This window comes from Cebus imitator, unplaced genomic scaffold (genome assembly GCF_001604975.1).
Source record: "Cebus imitator isolate Cc_AM_T3 unplaced genomic scaffold, Cebus_imitator-1.0 Scaffold23, whole genome shotgun sequence".
NCBI lineage: Eukaryota > Metazoa > Chordata > Mammalia > Primates > Cebidae > Cebus > Cebus imitator.
The window spans coordinates 67,180-78,328 of NW_016107338.1; the positions used below are offsets into that span (position 1 = coordinate 67,180).

General features: G+C 40.6%; 1 protein-coding gene across 3 annotated transcripts in view; it reads left to right on the forward strand.

Moving 5' to 3' along the window:
• Positions 1-277: 277 nt before the first annotated feature.
• The window catches only part of DUSP11 (dual specificity phosphatase 11), an 18,424-nt gene continuing 7,552 nt past the window's right edge, over positions 278-11,149 (forward strand). For 2 of the 3 annotated variants that reach the window (XM_017521931.1, XM_037736108.1), the window contains exons 1-4: positions 278-548; positions 3,300-3,375; positions 5,883-6,014; positions 8,420-8,543. In XM_017521931.1, the coding sequence (XP_017377420.1) occupies positions 448-548; positions 3,300-3,375; positions 5,883-6,014; positions 8,420-8,543 (433 nt within the window). In that variant the 5' untranslated portion in view covers positions 278-447. The remainder of the gene's footprint in view (positions 549-3,299; positions 3,376-5,882; positions 6,015-8,419; positions 8,544-11,149) is intronic. The other variant, XM_017521932.2, reaches the window with a different exon arrangement.

Here is an 11,149-nt window from a genome sequence, read left to right on the forward strand (position 1 = left end):
GTATAAAAATAGAGGACATACATATGTGTGAAAGTAAATATTTATACACGATATGCAAAATGTGAATGTAAGCACTTGTAAATATCTAGAACACACAAAGAAGGTGGGGAGGTGGTGCTCGGGGGAGTTACGGGGCGGGGACAGAGATGGACTTTCCTGTGCCACACTGAATTCTGAAGGGTGCATGCACACCCTCATTGACCTGTGCTACCAGCCTTTGGCTAAAGAGGGCGCTGTAGCCACCAAAGTCTTGTTTACAAATCAAGCGTCTCAGTAAGCCTGCGTGGTTACGCCATCACGACCGACATGCGCAATAGCGAGACGCCGGAGCTCTGCGTGGGTGGCCTCCGAGTCTCTTCCGGTCTGTGATCTTATCCTGGCACTGAGGGCACCGGACTGGCGCTTTTGGCCGGCTTGGCATTCGGTGGGCGGCTTCTTAGGACCCATATGAGCCAATGGCATCATCCCGGCAGTGGCTGGGGTCGGGGACGCTACTTTCCTGGACGCTCCTCGGCCAGGAAGAAGGGCGGAAACCACGTCCCAGAAAGGTAATATGTCTTGGGCCTTTGGCATGGCCCTTCCAGCTCATGGCTTCTGGGCGTGGGCTTCATCTTTTGTGGTCTCTGCGTCTCACTTTTGCTGTCACAAGCTTGGCTTGTCCGCCCCTTGTTTTGAGGCTTTGACCCTCTTCGCCACCCGCTGTAGCTGAAAGGGGCAATGTCTGTGATGTCCTGTGATTTCTCCTTAGTTCTGGCCAGGGCTCTTAGGTAAAATACGGAAGGTTTGCTTTAAGGCAGGACTGTTACTTTTGAGGACTCTCCCTAATTCCCAAAATAGAACCTCCTCAATTCCTTGTTACTTGGCGCGGAAAGTGTATGATTGAGTTAGGAACCCAGCAGTAGTAGCGCCCTGTGATCTCACGTGGAAAGTTGGTTTGTATTGTTTTCAGAAATCACAAAGAGCATAAATTGTTAGGTCCTAACAGGCCTCATTGGAGAGATGTTCCTTTATACGTACAAGTGATTAGTTTTGAGACTTTGCACGTATGTGCAGTGAACAGTTTTTACTCCTTGAAACCATCCTCCACCATCTCATACCTCAATAAATCTTCTTGATATTATGTCCTGTCTTTTGACTGTCAACTTCTGTCAGCCCCCTAATACAGGTCTTGCCTGACCTGTTACAATTGGGTTCTAATTACTGGATCTCCTCTTTGTTTCCATCCAGTCGTTCTAAATTTTTTTCTTTTTCTTTTTTTTTTTTTTTTTTGAGACAGAGTTTTGCCCTTGTCCCTCAGGCTGGAGTGCAATGGCCCGATCTCAGCTCACCGCAACCTCTGCCTTCCGGGTTCAAGCAATTCTCCGGCCTCAGCCTCCGAAGTTAATGGGATTACAGGCGCCTGCCACCACTCCCAGCTAATGATTTTGTATTTTTAGTAGAGACAGGGTTTCATCGCATCACTCAGGCTGGTCTTGAACTCCTGACCGCAGGTGATCCACGTGCCTCGGCCTCCCAGAGTGCTGAGATTACAGGTGTGAGCTGCTGCGGCCAGCCCAATCCGTTCTGGATGACAACAACAACAAAAAAATCCTTTTTTTTTTTTTTTTGAGTTAGGGTCTTGCTGTGTTACCCAAGTTAGAGTGCAGTGGCACAATCATAATTCATTGCAACTCAGCCTCCCAGGCTCGTTCAGTTCTCCCACTTCAGCCTCCCCGGTAGCTGAGACTCCAGGCGTGCACCACCATGCCCAGCTAATTTTTGTATTTTTATTTTTATTTTTTGTAGAGATGGGGTTTTGCCATGTTGCCTAGGATTTTCTTGAGCTCCTGGTCTAAAGCAATTCACCTGCCTTGACCTCCCAAAATTCTGGGACTACAGGCATAAGCCACTGCACCTGGCCAAGAAATCTTTTTAATAGGTAATTAGTAAATATTGAAATCTAATGGGAATTGGAATATTGCTCATGAGCATTGCTCTTAACATTGTTTTAAGAGTAAAAAAGGGCTGGACGCAGTGGCTCACACCTGTAATCCCCACACTTTGGGAGGCTGAACTGGGCTTGATCACTAGAGGTCAGAAGTTCGAGACCAGCTTGGCCAACATGGAGAAACCCTGCCTCTACTAAAAATAGAAAAATTAGCTGGGCGTGGTGGCAGGTGCCTGTAATACCAGCTACTCAGGAGGCTGGGACACGAGAATTGGCTTAAACTGGGAGGTGGAGGTTGCAGTGGGCCGAGATTGTGCCACAGCATTACAGCCTGGGCAACAGAGTGAGACTCTGTCTCAAATAAATTAAAAAAAAAATTTTTTTTTTAAGAGTAAAAATGAACTCCTTTTTGTCTGTAGTATGAGGCTGTGCATGATCTGGGATCCCCTCTCCTTCTCCAGCCCCATCTCTTGCCTGTCTTGCTTGCCCTCACTTTCTATGTTTCATATATACTGAATTAACGCTAGTTAATTCCTTTTATCTTTTTTTTTTTTTCTTGAGACGGAGCTCAGTTCTTGTTGCCCAGGCTGGAGTGCAGTGGTGCGATCTCGGCTTAGTGCAACCTCCACCTCCCAGGTTCAAGCGTTTCTCCTGCCTCAACCTCCTGAGTGGCTAGGATTACAGGCATGCACCACCATTTTTTTTTTTTTTTTTGGGTATTTGTAGTAGAGACGGGGTTTCTCCATGTTGGTCAGGCTGGCCTTGAACTTCCGACCTCAGGTGATCCTCCCCCCAACCTCGGCCTTCCAAAGTACTGGGATTACAAAGTTGAGCCACTGTGCCTTGCCATTAATTCTAACTTATGCTATTCACTGTAATTCTTAGCATTATTAAGTGAAGTTCACAGTCCCTCTTCTAGCAGGTTTTCTCTTAAAATATGAACTTGGAAGTTCCCTAGTAATTGAACTTGATGGCATCAGTCGTTTGAAAACTAAAACCATGAAGTGAAATAATTGAATTTAAATTATTTCAGTGAATTTGTTTGTATTAATGGCACTTTAGTATCTGGTACTGGGCTAAGTTTTATCAGGGACACAGAAGTTCTGGGTATCTCTTTTTTATATAGGCCTTATTTGATGATAACTTTGTGCTGTTTTGTTGCCGTATTTCCATTTTCATGATGGGAAACAGGAGAGAAAGACAGTATAGGTCATTACTTGCTGGGGTTGAATAAGTGGAGAGGTGAAATGCAAAGCAGAGAGAAGAGAGGACATGTCATGTGGGCTATGATTCCCATTTTCAAGAAATCTTATTCTGTGCAATGAGACGAAGCTAACATACAATTTGGCTGACAAAAAAATGTATCTAATAGGTGGAAAGACTATCTCCCAATTGGCCAGCGGATGCCTGGGACTCGTTTCATAGCTTTCAAAGTTCCTTTGCAAAAGGTAAGCGAAGGTTAATTCAGTATTCTTTCACACATCTAAATTCATCATGCAGAACACTGTTCTCAGCTCTATCACATTCCATTTTCTCTTTTTTTAGCAAATACTTTGTAATGACCCCTTGACTATCCTGAGATGAAGCTCATAGGTACATACAACCTGCTTCAATATTTTAAAGAAAAATGCCAATTCATACCCTAACTATAATATAAAGAATAAAATAAAAGTAATTTATAATAAAGTAATATTTATTTTTGTATATAAATGCTTGGACATAACTGCATTAAAAGACAGAGTAGTAGTTGCCTGTGCCTTGAATTCAATAACTACAAATGTAGAGACTGATCTAGGTGGCTGATACTGCCTTAGTGGTAGGACTTTCTAATATAGATTTCCAGACAAAACAAAGTATAGTCTTCATTTGGTTGATAAGGTGATTGCTATCCTGGAAAATTAAATATATATTAAAATTGTACAAAAATAATTTGTGATTATTTGTGAAATGGAGTGAGGTTCTAAGGCCAAGCTAAATATGAACAGCTTTTTATCTATATTAATGTTGAATAGGGCATTCAAAAGCCATTCAGGATGTGGGACACATTTGTAGGACTGTTCTGAATTTGGCAAGCTATCTAGAATTTGTAACCCTTACCACTGAATGTCAGTGGGCCTCTTTTCCTCCCATAGTCGCAATAAAAAATAAGCCCTGGATCATCAAGGTTAGGGTTTCAGTGTGGAAAATCTCAAGATGGTGGTTTTTTTTGGAACTAGGAAAAGAATAGGAGGGGACAGCTTTTGACAGCCATAAAAAAGATGAGAAGGTGAAGACAAATATTGTTTTCTAGATTCTGTGTCTTATTAGACTTCCCCAGCATAGCTCAGCTTAGTATCAGGAGAAGCCCACTTGAAACATTTTGGGAATTTACTTAATTTGTGACTCATAGATCAGATTTCCTTTTTCAACTGCTGTGTCAGCTTCTCTGCATGTCTGGGCTTAAAGTGAGTCGTTTCAGGCCAGGCCTGGTGGATCACGTTTGTAATACCAGTACTTTGGGAGGCCAAGGTGGGTGGATCGCTTGAGTCCAGGAGTTTTAGACGAGCCTGGGCAACATTGCAAAACCCTGACTCTACAAAAAAATTAACCAGGCATGGTGGTATGTGCTTGTGGTCTCTGCTGCTCGAGAGGCTGAGGTAGGAGGATTGATTGAGCCCAGGAGGTCAAGGCTGCAGTGAGCCGTGATCATGCCCCTGCACTCCAGCCTGGGCCACAAAGTGAGACCCTGTCTCCAAAAAAAAAAAAAGAAAAAGGAGTTGTTGGAGGTACAGGGAATTTTTAGGGAAGTGAAACTATTCTCTATGATATTATAAGGGTAGATACATGTCGTTATATATTGATCAAAACCCATAAAAGGATTTCACATATCGTAACATATTTCACAACAATCCTGTGCTGATGAAGTAGCAGTAGTACTAATATCTCTTCTTGAGTGCTTATTCCACACTAGCTCAGAGGATAGATGGTTACAACTGATAAATAATTTTATAGATAATGAAACAGGCTCAGAAAAGGAAGAATCAAAACTTCAACTTCTTTCTTTCTCTCATTTTTTTGTGGCAAAATGTGTATAACATAATACGTACATGCAATGCACAATACAGAATGAATCATGCATACCTACACTCTAGACTTTGGTGATAATGATGTGTCAAAGTTGGTTCTTCAGTTGTAACAAATGGACCACACTGGTATGGAATGTGGATAGTGGGGAAGTCTGGGTGGGGTGGGAGAGGGAAAGTACATGTGAGAAGTGTCTGTGCTTTGGCTCAGTTTTGCTGTGAACCTAAAACTGCTCTGAAAACTAGTGTATTTTTTAAAAAGTACGTTGCTGGCACCTGAATAGCCAGACAGATTGATGGAACAGAGCACAAAGTTAAAAAATAAGCCACATACATAAAAGAATATTTAGCAATGAAGGCCATCCTTGATATATGTAGACATGTAAGAAATACTTGTGAGGCTGAGACAGGAGGATTGCTTGAGCTCAGGAGTTTGAGATCAGCCTGGGCAACATGGCAAGACCCTATCTCTTAAAAAAAAAAAAAAAAAAGGTAATCTGGACATGGCGATTTATACCTGTAGTCTCACCTAATTGGGAGGCTGAGATGAAGGATTGCTTGAGTCTGGGAGGTGGAGGCTACAGTGAGCCATGTTTCTGCCACTGCACTCCAGCCTGGATGACAGAGCTACAGTGGTGAATAAAATCTTGGAGTTTACAGTCTTATTAGCAGACCAACAGGAAACGAATACAGAAATAAATACTCGAAGTGGGCTTATTTTTTTCTTTCTGATCACTCTGGCAGAAAAGATTGTTATCATATACCTTCTGCGTTCCAACAGAGTGGAAACTTTCCTTTGAATCTCATTGTAAGCATCACAGGACTTGAATAAATGCATAATGTAATATAGGATTTTAAGCACATAGTTGCTCTGATTTCATTCTCTCCAACAGAGTTTTGAAAAGAAACTTGCTCCAGAAGAATGTTTTTCCCCTTTGGATCTTTTTAACAAAGTCCGAGAACAAAATGAAGAACTTGGACTGATTATTGATTTAACATATACTCAACGCTATTATAAACCAGAAGTAAGTGGAACCCTTAATTGAAAAGTTCTTTATTCTGATACAAAAATAATTTATAGTGATTCAATAATAATGCAGTAATCATCTTGTGCTTATGTGAAGCCTGGCCTTCTTTGATGGGTAGTAAGGTTAAAAAAGAACCAAGTGATTTCCTTAGTTATGTTTTTAATTGCTGTCTCAAATGAAATTGAAGAAATGAACTAAAATATTTGGCAGTAGGCTGTGTGTGTGCCTAAGAAATTCCATAAGCTTCCATAATCTATATTTTGAAAATGAAGTAAACTTACTAATACTAGCAGTGGCCCGAGGAAAGAAAGGAATATCCAATATGTCTTAGCACTTACTTTATGCAGTTGCCTGAACATGTATAAGCATCATGGTAAAAGACAGTTCTCTAAGTTTATGATTTCTTTTCCCAGTGTCTATTGATACAATACAGAGATTTAAATATCATTTTGGCCCCATTTAGCATCTCAGTGTGAAAGAGTGATCCTTTTTCTGACCAGTTCCGTGGCTTTTGGAAACAGTAACATCTAATGTTAGGTAATATTTGTACAGCAGTTTGCCACCTAAAAAGTACTTTCAGCTGGGTGTGGTGGCTTCTGCCTGTAATCCCAGAACTTTGGGAGGTTGAGGTGGATGGATCACCTGAGGTCAGGAGTTTGAGACCAGCCTTGCCAGCATGGTGAAATCCCGTCCCTATTAAAAATACAAAAACATTAGCCGGGTGTGGTGGCGCATGCCTCTAATCCCATCTACTAGGGAGGCTGAGGCAGGAGAATTGCTTGTACCTGGGAAGCTGAGGTTGCAGTGAGCCAAGATCATGCCACTGTACAACAGCCTGGGCGTCAGAGCAAGACTTCAACCCAAAATAAAAGGTGCTTTCACACATGTATTAGCTTATCTAATCGACTCAACAATCCTGTGTTGATGAAGGAGCAGTTGTGCTAATATCTTCTGTTGAGTGCTTTTTCTTTGCTCAGAGGAGAAATGGTTACAATTAATACATAATTTTACAGAAGATAAAACAGGCTCAAAAAAGGATGACCTAAAACTTAAATTTAGTTCTTTCTCCTTTTTTTAAATTGAAGCACAGATTGAGGCCCTATCTTTGGAGGTTGGAGCTTCTTAGATTGTCTCCTGAGTTCTTTTGATACAATCCTAGTAACCTTTGATCACTCTTTTTGCTATTTATATGGAAAAATATTCCAGGTTTATCTCATACATTTCCTGCCCCACCCTGAACTCAGCCATTTTCCCAAGGAGCTTTTGATTCCTTTTGGTGGGAATGATATTTAGAGATTACATTCTGAGTGCTTGAGTGTTCAGTGCCTCTAGGCTCATTGTTTCTAGTCTTTCTCTGTGGACGGTGCTAGGAAATATGTATGTTTGTAATGTAAGATACATCCTGAGTTCATGCTGATACTCTCCATTTAAACTCAGAACTTCAGTTCTAAAAGAACTGAAAGTAAGGATTTAAACAAATACTTGTACGCCAGTATTCACAGCAGCATTTGTCAAATGGCCAAAAGGTGGAAACAACCCAAGTGTCCATCAATACGTGAATGGATACACAAAACATAGTATATGCACGCAATGGAATATTACTCAGCTAAAAAAAAAAGAATAAATTGAATACATGCTACAATATGGATGAGCCTTAAAAATCATGCTTAGTGAAATAAACCAGACACAGAAGGACACATATGTGATTCCACTTGTATGAAGTACCTAGAATAGACAAATTCACAGAGACAGAAAACAGACTAAAGGATCTAGGATGTGGGGAAAAAACGGAATTATGGTTTAATGGTTAGGAGTCTTTTTGTCAGGGATGATGAAAAAGTTTTTGAGTATAGACAATGGTGATAGTTACACAATACTATGAATGTAATGCCACTGAATGATACACTTACAAAATGGTTAAAAGGATTCTCACATGCCCTCTTCTGGCTTTTATCTGAATCTACTCTCTTCCAAGCCAAGAGTATCAGTTCTCAACAATGCCTGGAATTCGCTCTATCTGACAATTCAAATCCAAGTTCTTCTGACTCTATTCTACTCTTCTACTTAAATCGTAGCTGCTTTATGCAGGCACTGGCCCTTGAATTGTGAAATATTAAACGGAACTGTTTATATAATTTATGGTTAAATATGAATTCATTCACATGGAATCTGCTTTCAGTTTTGGACATCTATTGACTATGGCACAGTTTTATTGAAAATAAGTGATGCTTCCTGGTTGTAGCAATATTATAAAAAATGGCTCTTTTATTGCAATTGCATATTGTGATTTTGGCATATTAAGTTTATCATAGTCTCTTGGCTTATATTCCGGGTCCCCTAATTACTCTTTAATTCTTTCTCTGCAAATGAAATAATACATCTTGTATGGTTTTGCTTTATAGGATTTGCCAGAAACTATTCCTTACTTAAAAATTTTTACAGTTGGGCATCAAGTGCCTGATGATGAGACAATTTTTAAATTCAAACACGCTGTTAATGCATTTTTGAAAGAAAATAAAGATAACGGTGAGTTTTTGTTCGGCTTATTGGAACTTTGGTGTGCTATGAATGGGGTTGGGAAATTTTTGGTATTTTTTATAGTTGTAACCTTAGACCTGTTGTATTTAATAATGCCAAGATGATGAAAATATCAGATAGTGCTAACAGGGTAAGATGATTAGGAATGGGACAGACCCCTAGAAGGAAAACAAGAAGGAGTGCACCAGTGGAATTGCCCCTTTGTCATACATATTTAAGATATTTCTGCTGTTTTTCCACTTTGAGTACAGATGAGGAAGGATACCACCACCTCTTATTCTTCATGGGGGAGAACATAAGCCAAAGGCTGATGCTTTCTTGTTCCTGCTTTAAGATTTACCTTACACTATTGAAAATAGAACCTAACAGCCTCTTTATCTTAAGGATCCAGTTGCCTTTTTCTGGCATCTACCTACCAAAAAAAACGGGTAACTAACAAAATTTAAGACTGAAGAAACTTTTGTGTTTGGAAAGCCACTGACACCCACAGGACAAAGCCTTCATTTTGCCTTTTTTCAAATTTAGCTTGAGGAGTGTATACTCTATTACATAAATCTGACAGCAAATATTCCTTTTTTAAAAAATATGATGGAATAGTGGAGACAGAATAGAGACAGAGGTGGGAAGATAGGGAATAGAAGGTGAGAGGTAGAGACTGAGTCAGTGGGTTTGAAGATAAAATTTCCAATTATAACCCAGTCAGTCACTTAATGTAGACATTAGTTTTTTTTTTTGAGACGGAGTTTCACTCTTGTTACCCCGGCCGGAGTGCAATGGCGCGATCTCGGCTCACTGCAACCTCTGCCTCCCAGGTTCAGGCAATTCTCCTGCCTCAACCTTCCGAGTAGCTGGGATTACAAGCATGCGCCACCATGCCCAGCTAATGTTTTGTATTTTTAGTAGAGATGGGGTTTCCCCATGTTGACCAGGATGGTCTCAATCTCTTGACCTCGTGATCCACCCGCCTCAGCCTCCCAAAGTGCTGGGATTACAGGCTTGAGCCACCGCGCCCGGCTAGACACTAGCTTTTAATTATATTAATGGACCTTCCTTGTTCACAGATCTTCCCCAGTACTTTAACTTTAAAACTCAAGAGGTTTGGCTTTCTCATTTGTATAAGTTGTTGTCACAGAAATACCACCTTTTAAGATATGAGGGTACAGCTGATGGCCTGTTCACTGCTTCCAGGCTCTTTTGTGTGAAACCTTTATATAGCGCCTCATCTGTTCTGTGAGGGCTAGGAGGTCCTTATGAATACATGAGAACACATTTTTGAATCTTAGTTGTTCACATGTTACACTGATTGTCGTCAGATGGATAGACTGAACTCCATGTTGGCCTTCTGCCTGAGTTGTGCTGGCTGGCAGAGTCTTGCAGTACCTACTTCCACAGCAGGCGTGGGACCTTGTTTGTAATCAGTTTGGCTATCTCTTCTATAAACCCATCCCACAGATACCAGGCTCACTGATAAAAAGAGGACACTACACCCTCCACTCTCTTCTAGAACTGGTAGAGACTCAAAATAAATTGATTCAGTAAACACAGAGATCCTTTTAGATTTGTTGCTAGAGCATGAGGACACAGAGGTGTTAGCAGTCTTTGTTTTTTATTATAGCAGCTCACAGTTATCTAGGAAAATAAACATGTAGTGCAATTGGTTTATAGACAAAAAGACAGTTCCTTATCATAAAAGAATAAATTAAGTACAGTGAGAATATAGAGAAGAGATTGATGACAGCCTCACTGGAGACAACATTCGAGCTGCGGAGAAGAGAATTTTGCCAGAATGAGAAAAGGACAGCCCAGTTTTGGGGATTAGGTACAAAAGGCACCAGGCATAAAGCCATGGAGAGGCAGCCTCATGTGTGACTAGAAGATAGTGTGAAAAGGCATGGAGTTCATATGTTCATTTTCAACAAATAATTATATAACTAAGTTGAAGACACTTTTCTAAAAAGTGGGAATAGAACAAAGTCCTTGCCCTTATATACTTTACATTCTAGTGGGGGAGAGAAATAAGCAAATACATACATGGAATATATATGGTGATAAGTGCTTTAGAGAATAACAAAACAGGATAAAGGGGTGAGGGAAGATGTGAGTGATCAGGAAGGCCTCTTTATGAAGATATCATTTGAGCAGAACCTTAAAGGAAGTAATGAACCAAGTCATTGGATGTCTGGAGAGGAGTGTTCCAAGGCAGAGGGAACAGCATTGCAAAGTCCCTGAGGCATGACTGTGCTAGGCATGTTTGAGGAGTGGTAAAGAGGCCAGTGTGGCTGGAGTGGCGGTAATGAGAGTCAGAGCGGGAGAAATGGGATCTGAGAGGTTGGGGGTGGGCAGAAGGGAGGTGGATCATATAAGCCCTCATAAATCATACTTAGGATCATTGTGGACGTGGATCAGTTGGAAAGACAGATTGATATCAGTTGATAAAGGATTCTAAGTGCCATGCTAAGTTTGGGCTTCATGCTATGCTAAATTAAGATTTTTAAGCAAAAACAACCCAGGCTTATGTTTCAGAAAGACAACATCTTCTATATAGAGGATCAATTGAGATAGAAGTAGGGAGATTAATTTGTGGTAGTAATCCA